This window comes from Pan troglodytes, chromosome X (genome assembly GCF_028858775.2).
Source record: "Pan troglodytes isolate AG18354 chromosome X, NHGRI_mPanTro3-v2.0_pri, whole genome shotgun sequence".
Classification (NCBI taxonomy): domain Eukaryota; kingdom Metazoa; phylum Chordata; class Mammalia; order Primates; family Hominidae; genus Pan; species Pan troglodytes.
Window position 1 is genome coordinate 18,843,960 of NC_072421.2, and position 15,589 is coordinate 18,859,548.

Below are 15,589 nucleotides of genomic sequence, written 5' to 3' on the forward strand. Positions count from 1 at the left end.
GAATATTCGAGTTCTAAAATATAGTTTTCTATAAATGTTTATTTACCTCAGAATCTCGGCAAGATTAGAAAAAGTCTTCATCATTTATTTGTAATGTACTCATGCTTTATGAAAAGTTTATCAAGCTGGGTATGGTCTACTATCTGGGGCTGAAACAAATATAAAATTGACTCGACTTCTGCTTCTGCATATTGTAGTAAGCTAAGGGAGGAAAGTGTTCCTACAGAGATAACTAGGAAAAGCCAGGTAATTTACAAAGTATTTTTTAAATCATCAGAGAAGCACTTCCAGGATGACTGATTAAAGATCTCCAAAAATCTACTCCTTCATAAAAACAATGAAAACACTGGCAAAAACTATAAAAACTATCTTTTTCAAAACTCTGGAAATTAAAGACTTGCAACAATCCAAAGTGTTTAAGAAAAATGGATGGATCTCAGAAAAAAACAGCAAATTCTGTGGCATTTTAACTTGCCCTAATATAATGCCCCTCACCCCATTTTCACAGTAGCCTTGAAAACCAACACTTCACAACTACAGCAGGTGTGAAAAACAGCCATGCAATAATCGCTGGAGGGGGCACAATGGGTTTGGAGCTCTCCAAAAGCCCCATGCCCAGAGAACTATCACTATTAGACCAGTCTCGAAGCTCACTGAAAAGCTCCTTTTCAGGGTTTGTCTTTTTTTGACCTAAATTAGAGCTTGTTCTGTGTGAACAACCCCATCTCCAGGGCATCTGACGGGGGAAAATGGTGGCAACTGTTTAACTTTGCAGCTGCCTGAGACAATATTACCAGTCAGGGCTAACAACAGGCTGGCCAAAAAGCTTAAAAGGAAAAACTGGGTATAAGATGTCCCCTAGGAGACTTTGAAAAACACAAACATATTCCTGGGAATCTAGACGGTTCACATGCATATGCACAGATGTATACATGCATGTCCAGGAAAGACACGAGAACACCCTAATCTTTCATCTCTGGCTGACCTTGAGGCTCTGCACAAGGTTGACTTACAAGCTGCCTCTTGGAGCACTGAAGTTATGTCCCAACACACACAGAAAATCCCTTGGCCAAGGCTGGGAGATACACTGGTTCCAGGCATTTAAGGAAATATCTACCCAATCATTAGCTAACCACATTAAGCTAACCAAGCAGACTTCAGTGGCCACTCTTAACAAAGAAACACAGACTTTACAGAATTAGTCGAGGAAAAGTCACTAAACAGCACCAGCAACAACAACAAACCCTAGGGAGAAGGGAATCTGATTTCCAGAGTTGCCATTATATGATTTTTAAATGTCCAGTTTTCAACAAAAAAAAATGAGACATGCAAAGAAACAGTATGGTCCATACAAAGGAAAAAAAAATCAGTAAACAGAAACTGTCCCTAAGGAAGCCCAGACACTGGACTTACTAGACAAATACTTTATTTTGGGACACAGTCTCACTCTGTTGCCCATGCTGGAGTGCAATGCCATGATCTCAGCTCACTGCAACCTCTGCCTCCCAGGTTCAAATGATTCTTGTGCCTCAGCCTCCCAAGTAGCTGGGATTATAGGCACATGCCACCACGCCTGGCTAATTTTTTTTTTTCTTTTTTTTGAGATGGAGGCTCGCTCTGTCACCCAGGCTGGAGTGCAGTGGCGCAATCTCGGCTCACTGCAAGCTCTGCCTCCTGGGTTCATGCCATTCTCCTGCCTCAGCCTCCCGAGTAGCTGGGACTACAGGCACCCGCCACCACACCTGGCAATTTTTTTTTGTATTTTTAGTAGAGACGGGGTTTCACTGTGTTAGCCAGGATGGTCTCGATCTCCTGACCTTGTGATCCACCCACCTCGGCCTCCCAAAGTGCTGGGATTACAGGTGTGAGCCACTGTACCCGACCTAGACAAATACTTTAAATCAACTATTATAAATATTTTCAAGGACCTAAAAAATGAAAATCATGTCTAAAGAACTAAAAAAAAGGCTGGTGTATTAGTCCATTCTCAGACTGCTAATAAAGACATACTGGAGACTGGGTAATTTATAAAGAAAAAGAGGCTTAATAGACTCACAGTTCCACATGGCTGGGGAGGACTCACAATCATGGCAGAAGGCAAAGGAGGAGCAAAGGCACGTCTTACATGGCAGCAGGCGGAAGTGCAGAGCAAAGGGGGGAAAGCCCCTTATAAAACCATCAGATCTCATGAGAACTCACTCACTATCACAAGAACAGCATGAGGGTAACTGCCCCCATGATTCAATTACCTCCTACTGGGTCCCTCCCATGACCTGTGGGGATTATGGGAACTATAATTCAAGATGAGATTTGGGTGGGGACACAGCCAAACCATGCCACCTCATCTCTACTAAAAATACAAAAATTAGCCAAGTGTGGGGGCACACACCTGTAGTCCTGGCACTCTGGAGGCTGAGGTGGGAGGATTGCTTGAAACTGGTGGCAGAGGTTGCAGTGAGCCAAAATCACACCACTGCACTCCAGCCTGGGTAACAGAGCAAGATTCCATCGCAAAAAAAAAAAAAAAAGTAGGAAGTGAAAAGACAACCCCAAAGAATGGGATAAAATACATGCAAAGCATATACCTCATATAGGACTTGTATCCAGAATATACAAAGAACTCTTATGACTCAACAATAAAAAGACAATGAAACCAATTAAAAATGGACAAAGGATTCGAACAGACATTTCTCTGAAGATATACAAATGGCCAAAAAGCACAAGAAAAGATGCTCATCATCAACTACTGGAAAAATGCAAATCACACCATAATGAGATACCATTTCGCACCTGCTAGAATGGGTATAATGAAAAAGATGGACAATAACAAGTGTTTAAAAGGAAAAATTGAAACCTTCATTCACTGCTGATGAAAATGTAAAATGGTATAACCTCTTTGGAAAAGTCTGTCAGGTCCTCATCAAGTTAAACAGTTAACCATATGACCCAACAATTCCACTCCTAGGTTTGTACCTGAGAGAACACGTATCCACACAAAAATTTATATACAAATGTTCATTGCAGCAGCATTCCTAACAGCCAAAAAGTGGAAACAATCCAGAAGTACATCAATTGATAAATTGATAAACATAGCCATACAATAGAATATTATTCAGCCATAAAAAGGAATGAAGCACTGATACATGCTACCACATGGGTGAACCTTGAAAACATAGGGTGGGCACAGTGGCTCACACCTGTAATCCCAGCATTTTGAGAGGCCAAGATGGGCAGATCACTTGAGGTCAGGAATTCGAGACCAGCCTGGATGACATAGTGAAACCACGTCTCTACTAAAAATACAAAAATTAGCTGCGTATGGTGGTGTGCACCTGTAGTCCCAGCTACTCAGGAGGCTGAGGCAGGAGAATAGCTTGAACCCAGGAGGCAGAGGTTGTGGCGAGCCAAGATCACACCACTGCACTCCAGCCTAGGCAACAGAGCGAGACGCCGTCTCAAAAAAACAAAACAAACAACAAAACACATCATGCTAAGTGAAAGAAGCCACACACAAAGGTTGCATATTATATGATTCTATTAATATGAAATGTCTAGAATAGGAAAATCTATAAAGACAGAAAGTCAATAAATGGTATCCAGTGGTGAGGGGGAAAAGACATTGAGGGATGATAGTTAATAGGTATGGGATTTCTATTGGGGGTGATGAAGATAGTGGTGATGACTGCACAACTCTGTGAATACACTTAAAAAATACTGAATTGTATACTTCTAAAAGGGTGAAATTATGGTATGTGAATTATATCTCAATAAAGTTACTATAAGAAAAGCATCCTCAAAGTATAGCAGTCATAGGAACTAATAAAATCAAATTCCAGAAGGGAAGAACCATTCTAGTCTAAACTGAAGATTTCGTCGTATTTTTTCCCTGTAGGAATCTGCTGATTCTTCGCACTACAGTGAAAATAGAACTTGACACAGGCAGAGGGCCATACCTAGGCAAAAATAAATCAAAAAAGATTTAGCAGCTTCACACAGCTGGAGTGACAAATCAGAAACTCAAACTCATAGCTGGTTTTCCCCCATGGGATATTTGCCAAGTTCTGGAGCTATACAGGAAGCTGGGGAGTTAGGCTGAAAACTCTTAAAAGGCACGCTGAAATCTCTCACAGTCTCATGATGCTTAAGAAATAAAGACCCACCAGGGGGTCTTTATTTTATTGTGTGTTTGTGGCAAACACACAAGCCACCTAAACACAGGTGCAAAGTTGTGATAATACATGAGGAAGAAGGCTAAAGAGCTGAGCAGCAAACCCCTGAAGAAGGGAAGTACAATTCCCCAGTCTTTCAAGGCTAAGGAGCTAGGGAATTCCCAGGTTCTCAATCAAAATCCTGGGAAAGTTAACACCTGAAGAATAGCGAGGAATCAGGAGATAGACTGAGTCTTACTAAAACTGCTATTCAGTCCCAACCCAGCTCAATCACTGAATGGAATGAGCCCTCCTTCTTTCTGCTTAAAAAAGAGGAAACTTTTTAAGGTAGAAATCTGGAGCTTCTGCAGATCTTTTATATACAATGTCCCATATACAAAAAAATAGTGGTAAACATCCAAAGAAGTAAGACCATATAACCAACTATTGAGAGAAAAACTACTGGTGTCAGTAGACAAAGACTATAACGCAATTTTGATGAATATGTTCAAGAAAACAGGAAAAATGGACAGAAAAGATCAAAGAATAAAAAATTTCACCTGAGAATTATAATCTATTTAAAAAAGCAGAGAGCTGATAGGAAAGTAAACTGAGGCAACCACTTTGAAAAACTGGCAGTATCTACTAAAGCTTAATTTATGCATTTCCTGTGACCTAGCAATTCCCTCCAAGATAGATACAGGAACAGAAAGACGTGTATAGAATGTTCATCGTAACACTATTTATAAGAGTACAAAATATAACACTATAAGGGCACAAAACAGAAAGCACTCAAATGGATACATACCATGGTAGCATATTTATACAACAGAATATTATACAGCAATGAGAATGAATGATCTAACTATATGCAACAATACAGATGAAACTCACAAACATAATGATAGGCCAAAAAAGCTAGGCACAAGAGTAAATGCTGTATAATTCCATTTCTATAAAGTTCAAAAATAGGCAAAAGTAATATATGGTACTAGAAGTCAGGACAGTAGGTATCCTTGTGCGAAGTGAGGGGTAGTAGTGGATGAAAGGGGGTTTGACACATTAGCAGTGCTTCTAGGGTACTAGTAATAGCTACTTTTCCAACCAGGGACTGATTATACAGGCAAGAAAATTAATCAAGCTACATTCCATGTATAATTTTCTCTATGTATACTATACTTCAGTAAAATGTCTTTAAAATTACTGCTAAAATATGCAAACACTAGATTTGTCAGAATCAAAGTCTCCTAAGAAGAGCACTCTATCTTAAACTATTTTTGAGTCACTTATTTTAAAAAATGTAAGAGAAATGGGATACTAGACGTGAAATCTTAGTAATAACCTCATAACATTTATATGCAACTTCTTTAACTACAAGCTGACTTAAGAAAAACATAAGAGTTCCAACTCAAAGCCATTTTCAAATGGCTAAATTAAGCTTTCTGTGACAGAAAATTAATAACCCCTAAAATAATGTAAAATATGTGGATTATTCAGTGTATTTTTTCAAATAGTTACCTATTCTGATTATTTGATTAATCTGAAAATTCAAACATTCTGTGTTCAATTTAAAGAAGAATTACATTTTCTTTAAAATCTTTCAAAGAATGAGGCTTTGTAAATTACTGGCATTCTTAATGCTTTGTGTAAGAAATCAGGAAATTGGGCCTGGCATGGTGGCTCAGGCCTGTAATCCCAGCACTTTGGGAGGCCAAGGTGGAAGGATCACTTGAGGCCAGGAGTTTGAGACCAGCCTGGTCAACAAGGTGAAACTCCACCTCTACTAAAAATACAAAAATTAGCCAGGCGTGGTGGCAGGTACCTGCAATCCCAGCTATTCGGGAGGCTGAGACAAGAGAATCACTTGAACCCAGGAGGCGGAGGTTGCAGCGAGCCGAGATGGTGTCACTACACTCCAACCTGGGTGACAGACTAAGACTCTGTCTCCAAAAAAAAAGAAATCAGGAAATTGTACTCTCAACATCTCCAACTCGTATTTTTCCCCAAATTACTCTTAGAAACAGAAAACCTATCAATACACAGACACCCCTCTTCCCACACAGGTCGCCCTTCCCTTCCTAGCCATCTTCCAAATTTCCTACCATTTTGGATGACCTCCTACCTCTCCTGAAGAAGGGAAAAAAAAGGATAATATCACATGAAAACATGAAACCTCACTCTTCCTCTTCCCCCTAGTTCTGACAGCTACCTTTTATTGCTCGTACTTCATGCCAGGCATAATGCAGGCTAAGAATTTACATATACTTTCTTTCAATTTCACAACTAAAGAGGTATCCACTTTGCAGATAAGGAAACTGAGAACTAGAGAGGCTCAGTACTTTGTCTATGGGCACATAGCTAGTTAACAGCAGGAACTGAATTAAAATGTAGGCCGGTCAGACTTTATACTCTTTCAGCAGAGATTACAAGGCCAGGATTGGAACCCAGGTCTGACAAACTCCAACACCTGTGCTCTCCATGCCACTGCTTCTCCATGTATACTTTTTGCAAGCATGTCACAGTATCATACCTTTATTTCAAAGGGACTCACTGGACAGCTACACCAGAGGGGAGAAACTGGAAAGAGGACTCCAGTTAGAAGCCTGCTTTACTAAACCAGAGAAGGGGTTAGTACAGTCTGAAGCAGGGTAGTAACAAGGAAATGCAAAAAAGGGGATGGATATGAGAGATGTCACTGAAGTAGAGGAGACAAGCTTTATGAAGAAGGGTGAGGGTAACCAGGAGGACCAGAAAAAAAAGTAGTAGCTAGAGACGTGGTACCCACGCTTCACACTTGAGTGGCACGTGAATTAGAATCCCTGGACTTAAAAAGATAGTCTGTGATGGTACTCGGTATTTCCAGAATCAGCAGCAGCTGGCCAGAAAACCATGCGGCAATAACACCTGAGAACTTCAGCTACTCTTAAAAGACCCACATACAATCCTGCCATGATCAATAGAACATAGTTAGCTTTCATGAGTCACATGAAAAAGAGACAAACCACTCCCAAAAAACAAACAGCACTTGCATAAAAGCTGAAAGAGCTTTCTTGCTTTAGGGATCAGAAGCAAGAAACCCACTTTTGGTTCTACAGGGCTATCTTACACCTACCCTCTTATTCAGGCATCGGTTTGGGGTTCTTATGGAAGAGAAGCAACCATGGTTCAAATGTCAAATTCAAGCATATCACAGGCTGGGTGTGCAGGCTCACACCTGTAAATCCCAGCACTTTGGGAGGCCAAGGCGGGAGGATCACTTAAGGTCAGGAGTTCAAGACCACCCTGGCCAACATGGCAAAACCCTGTCTCTACTAAAAATACAAAAATTAGCTGGGCATGGTGGTGGGCGCCTGTAATCCCAGCTACTCGGGAGGCTGAGACAGGAAGATCGCTTGAATCTGGGAGGCGGAGGTTGCAGTGAGCCGAGATTGTGCCACTACACTTCAGCCTGGGGTGACAGAGTGAGACTCTGTCTCCAAAAACAACAACAAAACCGTATCATCATTTGTCAAACCTCAATGACAACAAAATTATCTTTATAGCCAATAGGCTCAACACGCTTTGCTAACTTCTGAGGATTATAAAAGTCAGTAACTTTAAAGCCATACTTCAGTCTAATAGAGAATGTTTAACTCTGTGAGGTAGTCAAAATGAAGCCAAACATAAGTAAGCCATGGGCTTTGATTCTGAAGTTCATTATGAATACAAGAAATTACTTTCCTATTTTGAATGAACAAAAACAACTATATGTTATACATTTCTAATTAGTTCACTGTGGCTAAAATGTTTACTTTGAGGAGAACACAAAGAAAAACAATTACACAAGATTCTCAAGTTAAACAGAAGTGTAAGAGTTTACATTTTCTCTCACCTGACTGATTTTTATCATGCTCTGCAGAGCTGTGAGTATGACCCCTGGAAGAACTAAAAGGCTGGCTACTCAAAAGGTTATCACACTGCAGACTGTGGCAGAAGTTCTCAAGAAAGCGAAGAGCAAATGATGCACTGTTCACTGGAGGGAGCTGGATGGAATGAGTTTCCCCATCAAAGGAGGCTATTGGGGGGAAAAAAAAGGATGTCAGTAACCTCAGAGAGATGAGAAATACAACACTAATTTAAAAAAAAAACTATCACCTTAGGAAAGGTATTATAAGTCTAATTTGTGTTCTTTGTAATTCATAAAGGAATAATCTTATATTATAAAAGCTCCTCTCAAACACAATAGCCTGTATTGGTAAAAACATCCTCATTTGAAAATACTCTTAAGTCAACAACAACAACAGAAACTCACTGATCTATGTAACACTTCCTTCTATTCCAAATATTCCATGGGTATGAATGTTGTGGTGTCTGATCATAGCCACCAACACTATCTTATTGCTTAGTGACTTCTTGAGTCACATAGTTATTTAGAGCTTCTAATAGATAAAATATATTATCAGCCAAGGTACTCTGCCTATAGTGAGCTTAACACAGCATGTAAAACGAAGAATCTGACTTTTGTCCCAATTTACATTATTCTGACATCATTTGTCCATTTTAAAAGTAAACTTTTCAAACCAGGGCTTAAAGTCTATAAACATATAACTCCTATAAATGTTCTATTATACTAATATAATAAATATTACAGGCTAGGTGCGGTGGCTCACACCTGTAATCCCAGCATTCTGCGAGGCCAAGGTGGGCAGATCACATGAGGCCAGGAGTTCACGACTAGCCTGGGCAACATGGCAAAACCCTGTCTCTACTAAAAATACAAAAGTTAGCCAGGCATGATGGCGCATGCCTATAATCCCAGCTACTCAGGAGGCTAAGGTGGGAGAATCGCTTGAACCTGGGAGGTGGAGGCTGCAGTGAGCCAAGATCACACCATTGCACTCCAGCCTGGGTGACAGAGTGAGACCCTGTTCTAAAAAGAAGAAGGAAGAAAGAAGAAGGGGGGGGAGGGGGAAGGGGAGGGGAAGGGGGAAGGGAAGAGGGAAGGGAAGAGGGAAGGGAAGGGGGAAGGGAAGGGGGAAGGGAAGGGGGAAGGGAAGGGGGAAGGGACTGAATTAGACAATGCATTAGATAAGTATACCAGTTATCACTTCTCCTCCACGATTATCTGGCTTCAGGTATCCAAAAACAGTTTTAGTTTCAAGGGCACAATCCACACAGGCCTGCACAATCCGGCGAAGCACCACATTCACCGGGCCCGGGCCGAAGTGGTCAGGCAGCTGCTGGATTCTCTTGGGATCCAGATGAGGGCCAAAGTTTCCATGTTTGTTTACATAGACACAGACTTGAGAAAAAATGCGTATGCATACATAACAATGAGACTGATTAAAAGAAATTTTGTGAAAACACTACATAATCAATTACTATATCCCACTATCCACTTCACTCACAGAAAACCTAAATATAGTTAATATCAATGATCATTTCTGCTACCTAAAAATATGTAGGTAAATATATTTTTACATTCATGCAAAGACACTGAACCCACAAATAAACAATCAAAATGTTTATTCAATTTTTTAGAATCTTGTCCAAACTGATGATATAAAACCTACAGACATTTTAGGAACATCACAAAAACAATTCTTCATACATTCCCACATTATATAAAATGGCACAAAGACAGATGAATATTTTCATCTTTTAATTGTATACACAGTACAAGAATTTCCTTTCAAAACGGGTCATCTTGCTATGCTCTTTTTTGGACTGAATTTATTTTAAATCACCAATACTGCACCTCAATTATATTTTCTAAAGTAACCAAACAATTTAAGATATATATAACAAGTTATATTGATATATATTAATATTTTATTAATTTTAAGAAAATAAAAATGTTCCTTCTATATATACCAAGATTCATGGAAGAAAATTTTAAAATAAACTCTTTCCTTAGTATAATAAAAGCATATGATATAGAAGCAATTCATCTATAATCACATAAATGCCAACTTCCAATAATTTTCTTTACTGAGAATCAACAAATGCAAATCAATATACACTATAAAAACATGAGGGAAGCTGGGCGCAGTTGGTCACGCCTGTAATCCCAGCACTTTGGGAGGCCAAGGTGGGTGGATCAACTCAGGTCAAGAGTTTGAGACCAGCCTGGCCAACATAGTGAAACCCCATCTCTACTAAAAATACAAAAATTATCTGGTTGTGGTGGCACATGCCTGTAGTCCCAGATACTTGGGAGGCGAGGCAGAAGAATCACTTGAACCCGGGAGGCAGAGGTTGCATTTAGCCAAGATCACGCCACTGCACTCCAGCCTGGGTGATGAAGTGAGACTGTCTCAAAAAAAAAAAAAAACAACAAAGAAACAAAACATGAGGGCACATCACTACCAAAAATAAAATAAATTGTCCCCCTAATAAGCATGTTATTTTTAATCCATTAATTAATATTGCAAAACTTTCACACACACATGGTCTATATTTAGTATAAGAAAACTGATCAATCTCAGTTTTGCTCTGTTGAAATATACAATTCAACTTTGTGGCAACAGCCAGAGGAAGGACTGTTATCCTTCAGAAATGAAATAGCTATTAAAAATTCAACCCACGGTGCTGATGACATGGACAAATTCTACTGAACACAAGTGAAGCTAAACAAGGATTTCAATGTTTTATCTCCTTTGTGTTATATCCATTTAGCTAGTCTTTCCTGCTAATTAAAAATCAGAAATAATAAACTGAAAAAAATGAGATATGTTACAACAATCATTTTTAAAGTGACTTCTATTTTTAAAAAACTAAATTTACTTTTAGTCAGGAAAGAAAAATTAAAAGGAAAAAAAAGTCCAGGGAATAGGAGAGTGTAAGGGAGATAATTTTTAAAAGGCATTAAGAAAAGGTTTGAGGCAGCTTTGAAAATACATACCATACAAAAAGACAAATTTTGAAATGAGATAAAGGGAAAACAAGAATAGATTTGACAATGTAAATTGCATAAATCTTACTTAAATGGATAAAATACTTTAAGAGTATCTGAATTTTCAAGTGACTCATGTATTTAAAGACTTTTTCCTTAATGTAAAATGGAACAATCAGAATTTCAAAATACTTTAATATGAAAAATGCAAAGATAAATGTTTAATATTACCATCTTTTTCCCCTATTATTTTATTTCCAGGACTTCGAAGACACTGAAAATAATACAGGATAAAAGATTAGTAATTCTATACTATTTTTAAAATATGAATTTACCTGTAGACATCACTATTTTACATGGCCCAGAAGCGACATCTTTATATAACATGCCACGGTCTCTGGTCAGCGATTTTAGAGAAGCTGCAGATGTAGAACATATCACGGGCAAAGGTTTTTCCTGTTAAAAACAAAGGGAAAAAAAACACAAGTATACAATACTCATTAATATATTCTTAGATAAGAAAGTCAGAAATTATAAATATCATTGGTTTATAAAATTATTAGTTATCAGAAGTCCTCAGGTTGGAAACTCCCGTGTGTGTCATGAACTGCAGAACTTTCCAAACTGAGCTTCTCAGAGGACCACAAACTGTCCAGGTAGGGGAGAAAGAGACCAAATGGCTGGGATTCCCTGTCCTACCCCTGCTCCAACTAATCACACCTTAGCCAAATTAGTTTATTCCATAAAACGTACTTTATTTTTTGAGGTTCCCTGTAAGACAAGTTTTTTCACATTGCTAAAGAAAAGTCTGTAAATCTCTAACCCAGAGCAATACCTCCATAGAAAAAAAATCTCAGCAAGGCAGAGGACAGAGTTTATTTTCAGAAAGAAGTTGCTCATCTAGTTAGTCTTCGCTGTGTCTAACCCACATTTCTCCATATTACATACAATAATTCTGACAAAATCACAACAGATGGCTTCCTAAAGTCTATACAAAATTATGCCTACTGCCTATAAGAACCAATGTTTCCTGAGCATTGTTAAACTTCACTAGCATTTTGTTTATTTTACATCAACTCTTGGGGTTTTCCAGGAGCTACCTTCAAACATGACTCTCCAATATAAGAGAAGGGACTCCTGTGCATAGAAAAGGTAATAACAGAGGGCATTTAAAAGGCAGGAACAAAGGAGTAAAAAATAGAACATTCGATGTTGCGGAAATTTATTTGCTTAAATTAATGGCTGTCGTTTGGGTTGACAGTAATCTAGTAAACCACATTTTTTTGTTTATTTAACATTGATACAGTGTTCTTTATCAATGTTAAAGAAACAAAAAATGTGATTTTTTTTTTTTTTTGTCTTGCTATGTTGCCCTGGCTGGATTTGAGCTCCTGGGCTCAAGGGATCCTCCTACCTCCGCCTCCCAAAGTGCTGGGATTACAGGCATGCGCCACTGCCTGGACACAATCATGTTATTTTTCAGTACTGAATTATAATTACTGGGTTGACCATGTCATTCTTTCACTATTTTAAAAATCTGAAATCTGAATCCTTTGTCTTGAGACATACCAAGATATTATGTTTGCATTAACACTGCAAATTGAATAAAGGTACATTCATTAAGAAAATGTGCTCCTGCACTCCTCCCTTAAGGGGAGGAAGAAAATGACAACTTGTATCCAAATATGACATAGACCCCATAAATACATACAAGTATTATGTATTCATAATAAAAAGTAAAAAACTTTTAAAATAATTTTTAAAAGATTAAAGTACCTGCCCCTTCTCCATCCCCATCATCAAATAAACAATGTTTTCAAAGAGAGCTCTCCAAAATTATCAAATTAGCTTGGAACTGGAAACTAAAGGAGTCAAAGGAAACTATTTGGTGTTATCTTACATTTTCACCATTATACCAACTAATCACAAAGACATTTCAGAAGCTGGAAAATATACACACATGTTAATTTTTTAATGCATTTAAAATATTATTTCACTTTAAATTTCACTATTAACTTTTCTTACTTTTATTTTTCATTTAAAAAATTTCATCTGCTACCATTTATATTACAACAATCTGCTTGATTTTTTTCAATGTTCATGACTATATTTTTGAAATATTTAGCTTTGACTTTTGATTTTTATTTTGTAAATTTTGAGTGTTTTTAAAGAAAAATAACAGTATCAATATATTTTAAAATCACAATGTTATTTTTTTTCCATACAGCAAACATAAGTTGAAACAAAATGGAAATGTTATAGATACTGATATTGGATGGCTGAACTCAGGAATGTGTAAGATAATACTGCTGGCATTTAATTCAGTCAGCCGCAAGAGATCTGAAAAGATTCTATGTCTTTATATTTAGAGTGCATCTCTTGTAGACAGGATATATTTGGGTCTTTAAAAAAAAATCCATGTTGATAATCTCTGTCTTTTTAACTAGAAAGGATAATCCACTAACTTTTCATGCAATTACCAGTATGTTTGGATCTGAGTCTACCTTTTTTTTTTTTTTTTTTGAGATGGAGTCTCACTCTGTTGCCCAGGCTAGAGTGCAGTGGCGAAATCTCAGCTCACTGCAACCTCCACCTCCTGGGTTCAAGCGATTCTCGTGCCTCAGCTTCCTGAGTAGCTGGGATTACAGGCACCTGTGAGCATAGCTGGGATTACAGGCACCTGTGAGCATGCCTGACTAATTTTTGTATTTTTAGTAGAAATGGGGTTTCGCCATGTTGGCCAGGCTGGTCTTAAACTCCTGACCTCAGGTGATTCACCAGCCTCAGCCTCCCAAAGTGCTGGGATTACAGGCGTGAGCCACCACGCCTGGCTGGGTCTACTATTTCATTGCCTGTTTTTGATTTGTCTCCTCTGTGTTTGGTTCTGTTCCTCCTTTTCCTTTCCTTTTTTTTTCCCCCTTTGAGACAAGGTTTCACTCCTGTCACCCAAGCTGGAGTGCAAAGGCACCATCTCAGCTCACTGCAACCTCCACCTCCTAGGCTCAAGCAATTCTGCTGCTGCTTCAGCTGCCCATGTAGCTGGGACTACATGCATGTGCCACTGCACCCAGCTAATTTGTGTATTTTGTGTAGAGATGGGGTTTTGCCATGTTGCCCAGGCTGGTCTCAAACTCCTGGGTTCAAGTGATCTTTCTGCCTTGGCCTCCCAAAGTGCTGGGATTACAGGCATGAGCCACTGTACCCAGCCCCTCCTTTCCTTTTGTTAATAGTTTATATTCCTTAGAATATTTTATAATGAATATATTTGAATATTCAAATATTCCTTAGAATTACATTTTAATTTTCTATTGGCTTTTTAGCTATAATTCTTTGCATTTTTTTTTTTTTTACAATATGCCCTGGGGATTAGAATGTACATCCTTAACTTTCTACAAGCCACATAAAGTTAATATTGTACCACTTCACATAAAATGGTGAAATCTTGCAATGATATAGGATCCATATCCCCCACGTCAGGCCTTTATACTACAATTGTTTCATGTCTGTTAAATATAAACTCTGCAACACTGTATTGTAATTAGTTATAAATAGTCATGTTATTGTAAGTCATTTGCATTTACCCAAAGATTTACCATCTTCAAAACAATTCCTTTCTCTTTGAGAAACCAGGTTTCCATCTGGTCTCATTTTCCTTTAAGCATTTCCTGCAGTGCTGGTTCGACAATGATTTATCTTAGTATGCTTTTATCTGAAAATGAAAATGTCCTCACCTTTATTCTTTTTAAGAAATATTTATATCTTTTGTTTCATAGAAAAGAGTAATAAGGAAAAGATTTCCTTCACAATAGCAACAAGAATCATAAAATATGCAGAAATAAATAAGAATAAACGAGAGTATAAATTATATGAAGAAAACTATTGAATTCTACTAAGGAATCTTTTCTACTTTATTAAGGTATAATTGACAAACAAAAACTATATATATTCTAAGTTCACCTTCATTCTAGAAGAGTATTTTTGATAGATACAGAATTTCAGGTTGATAGTTTTTTTTTTTTTTTTCCTTTCAGCCCTTTAAAGATGTTGTTCTACTCTCTTCTGGCCTCCATGGCTTTTGATGAGAAATGTCAGCTGTTAACCAAATTTTTGTTTCTCTGCATGTACTTTTTCATTCTTACATTGTTATCTTTAAGATTTGCTCTGTCTCTGGTTTTCAACAGTTTGACTCTAATATGCCTCAGCTTAGATAGATGTCTTTGTGCTTATTCTGTTTGCTCTTGGCTGAGTATTTTGTGTCTATGCATTTCTTTCGTGACATTTGGAAAATTTTGAGACTTTATTTCTTCAAATATTTTTTCTGCTCCAGTTTCTCTTTCTTTTCCTTTTGGGACTCCAATTACATTGTATTGGACCTTTGATATTATCTAAAAGGTCTCTGGGTTCGTTTTCTTTCTCAATCTTAGTCTGAGTTTTTCACACTGGATAATTTCTATTCTTCTATCTTCCAGTTCATTTACTCTTTCTTCTGTCATCTCCAGTCAATTCTGGTTAATTTTGTCCAGTGAATCTTTTACTTCAGATATTGTATTTTTCAGTTCTTGAGTTT

At 37.9% G+C, this 15,589-nt stretch overlaps 1 protein-coding gene across 7 annotated transcripts in view; it reads right to left on the reverse strand.

Moving 5' to 3' along the window:
• The window catches only part of SCML2 (Scm polycomb group protein like 2), a 115,170-nt gene that overhangs the window by 9,482 nt on the left and 90,099 nt on the right, over positions 1 to 15,589 (reverse strand). For all 7 annotated transcript variants that reach the window (XM_016943919.3, XM_016943917.3, XM_016943915.3 and 4 more), the window contains exons 9-11: positions 11,358 to 11,478; positions 9,226 to 9,429; positions 8,020 to 8,202 (exon numbers count right to left, since the gene is read on the reverse strand). In XM_016943919.3, coding sequence (XP_016799408.1) covers positions 8,020 to 8,202; positions 9,226 to 9,429; positions 11,358 to 11,478 — 508 coding nt within the window. The remainder of the gene's footprint in view (positions 1 to 8,019; positions 8,203 to 9,225; positions 9,430 to 11,357; positions 11,479 to 15,589) is intronic.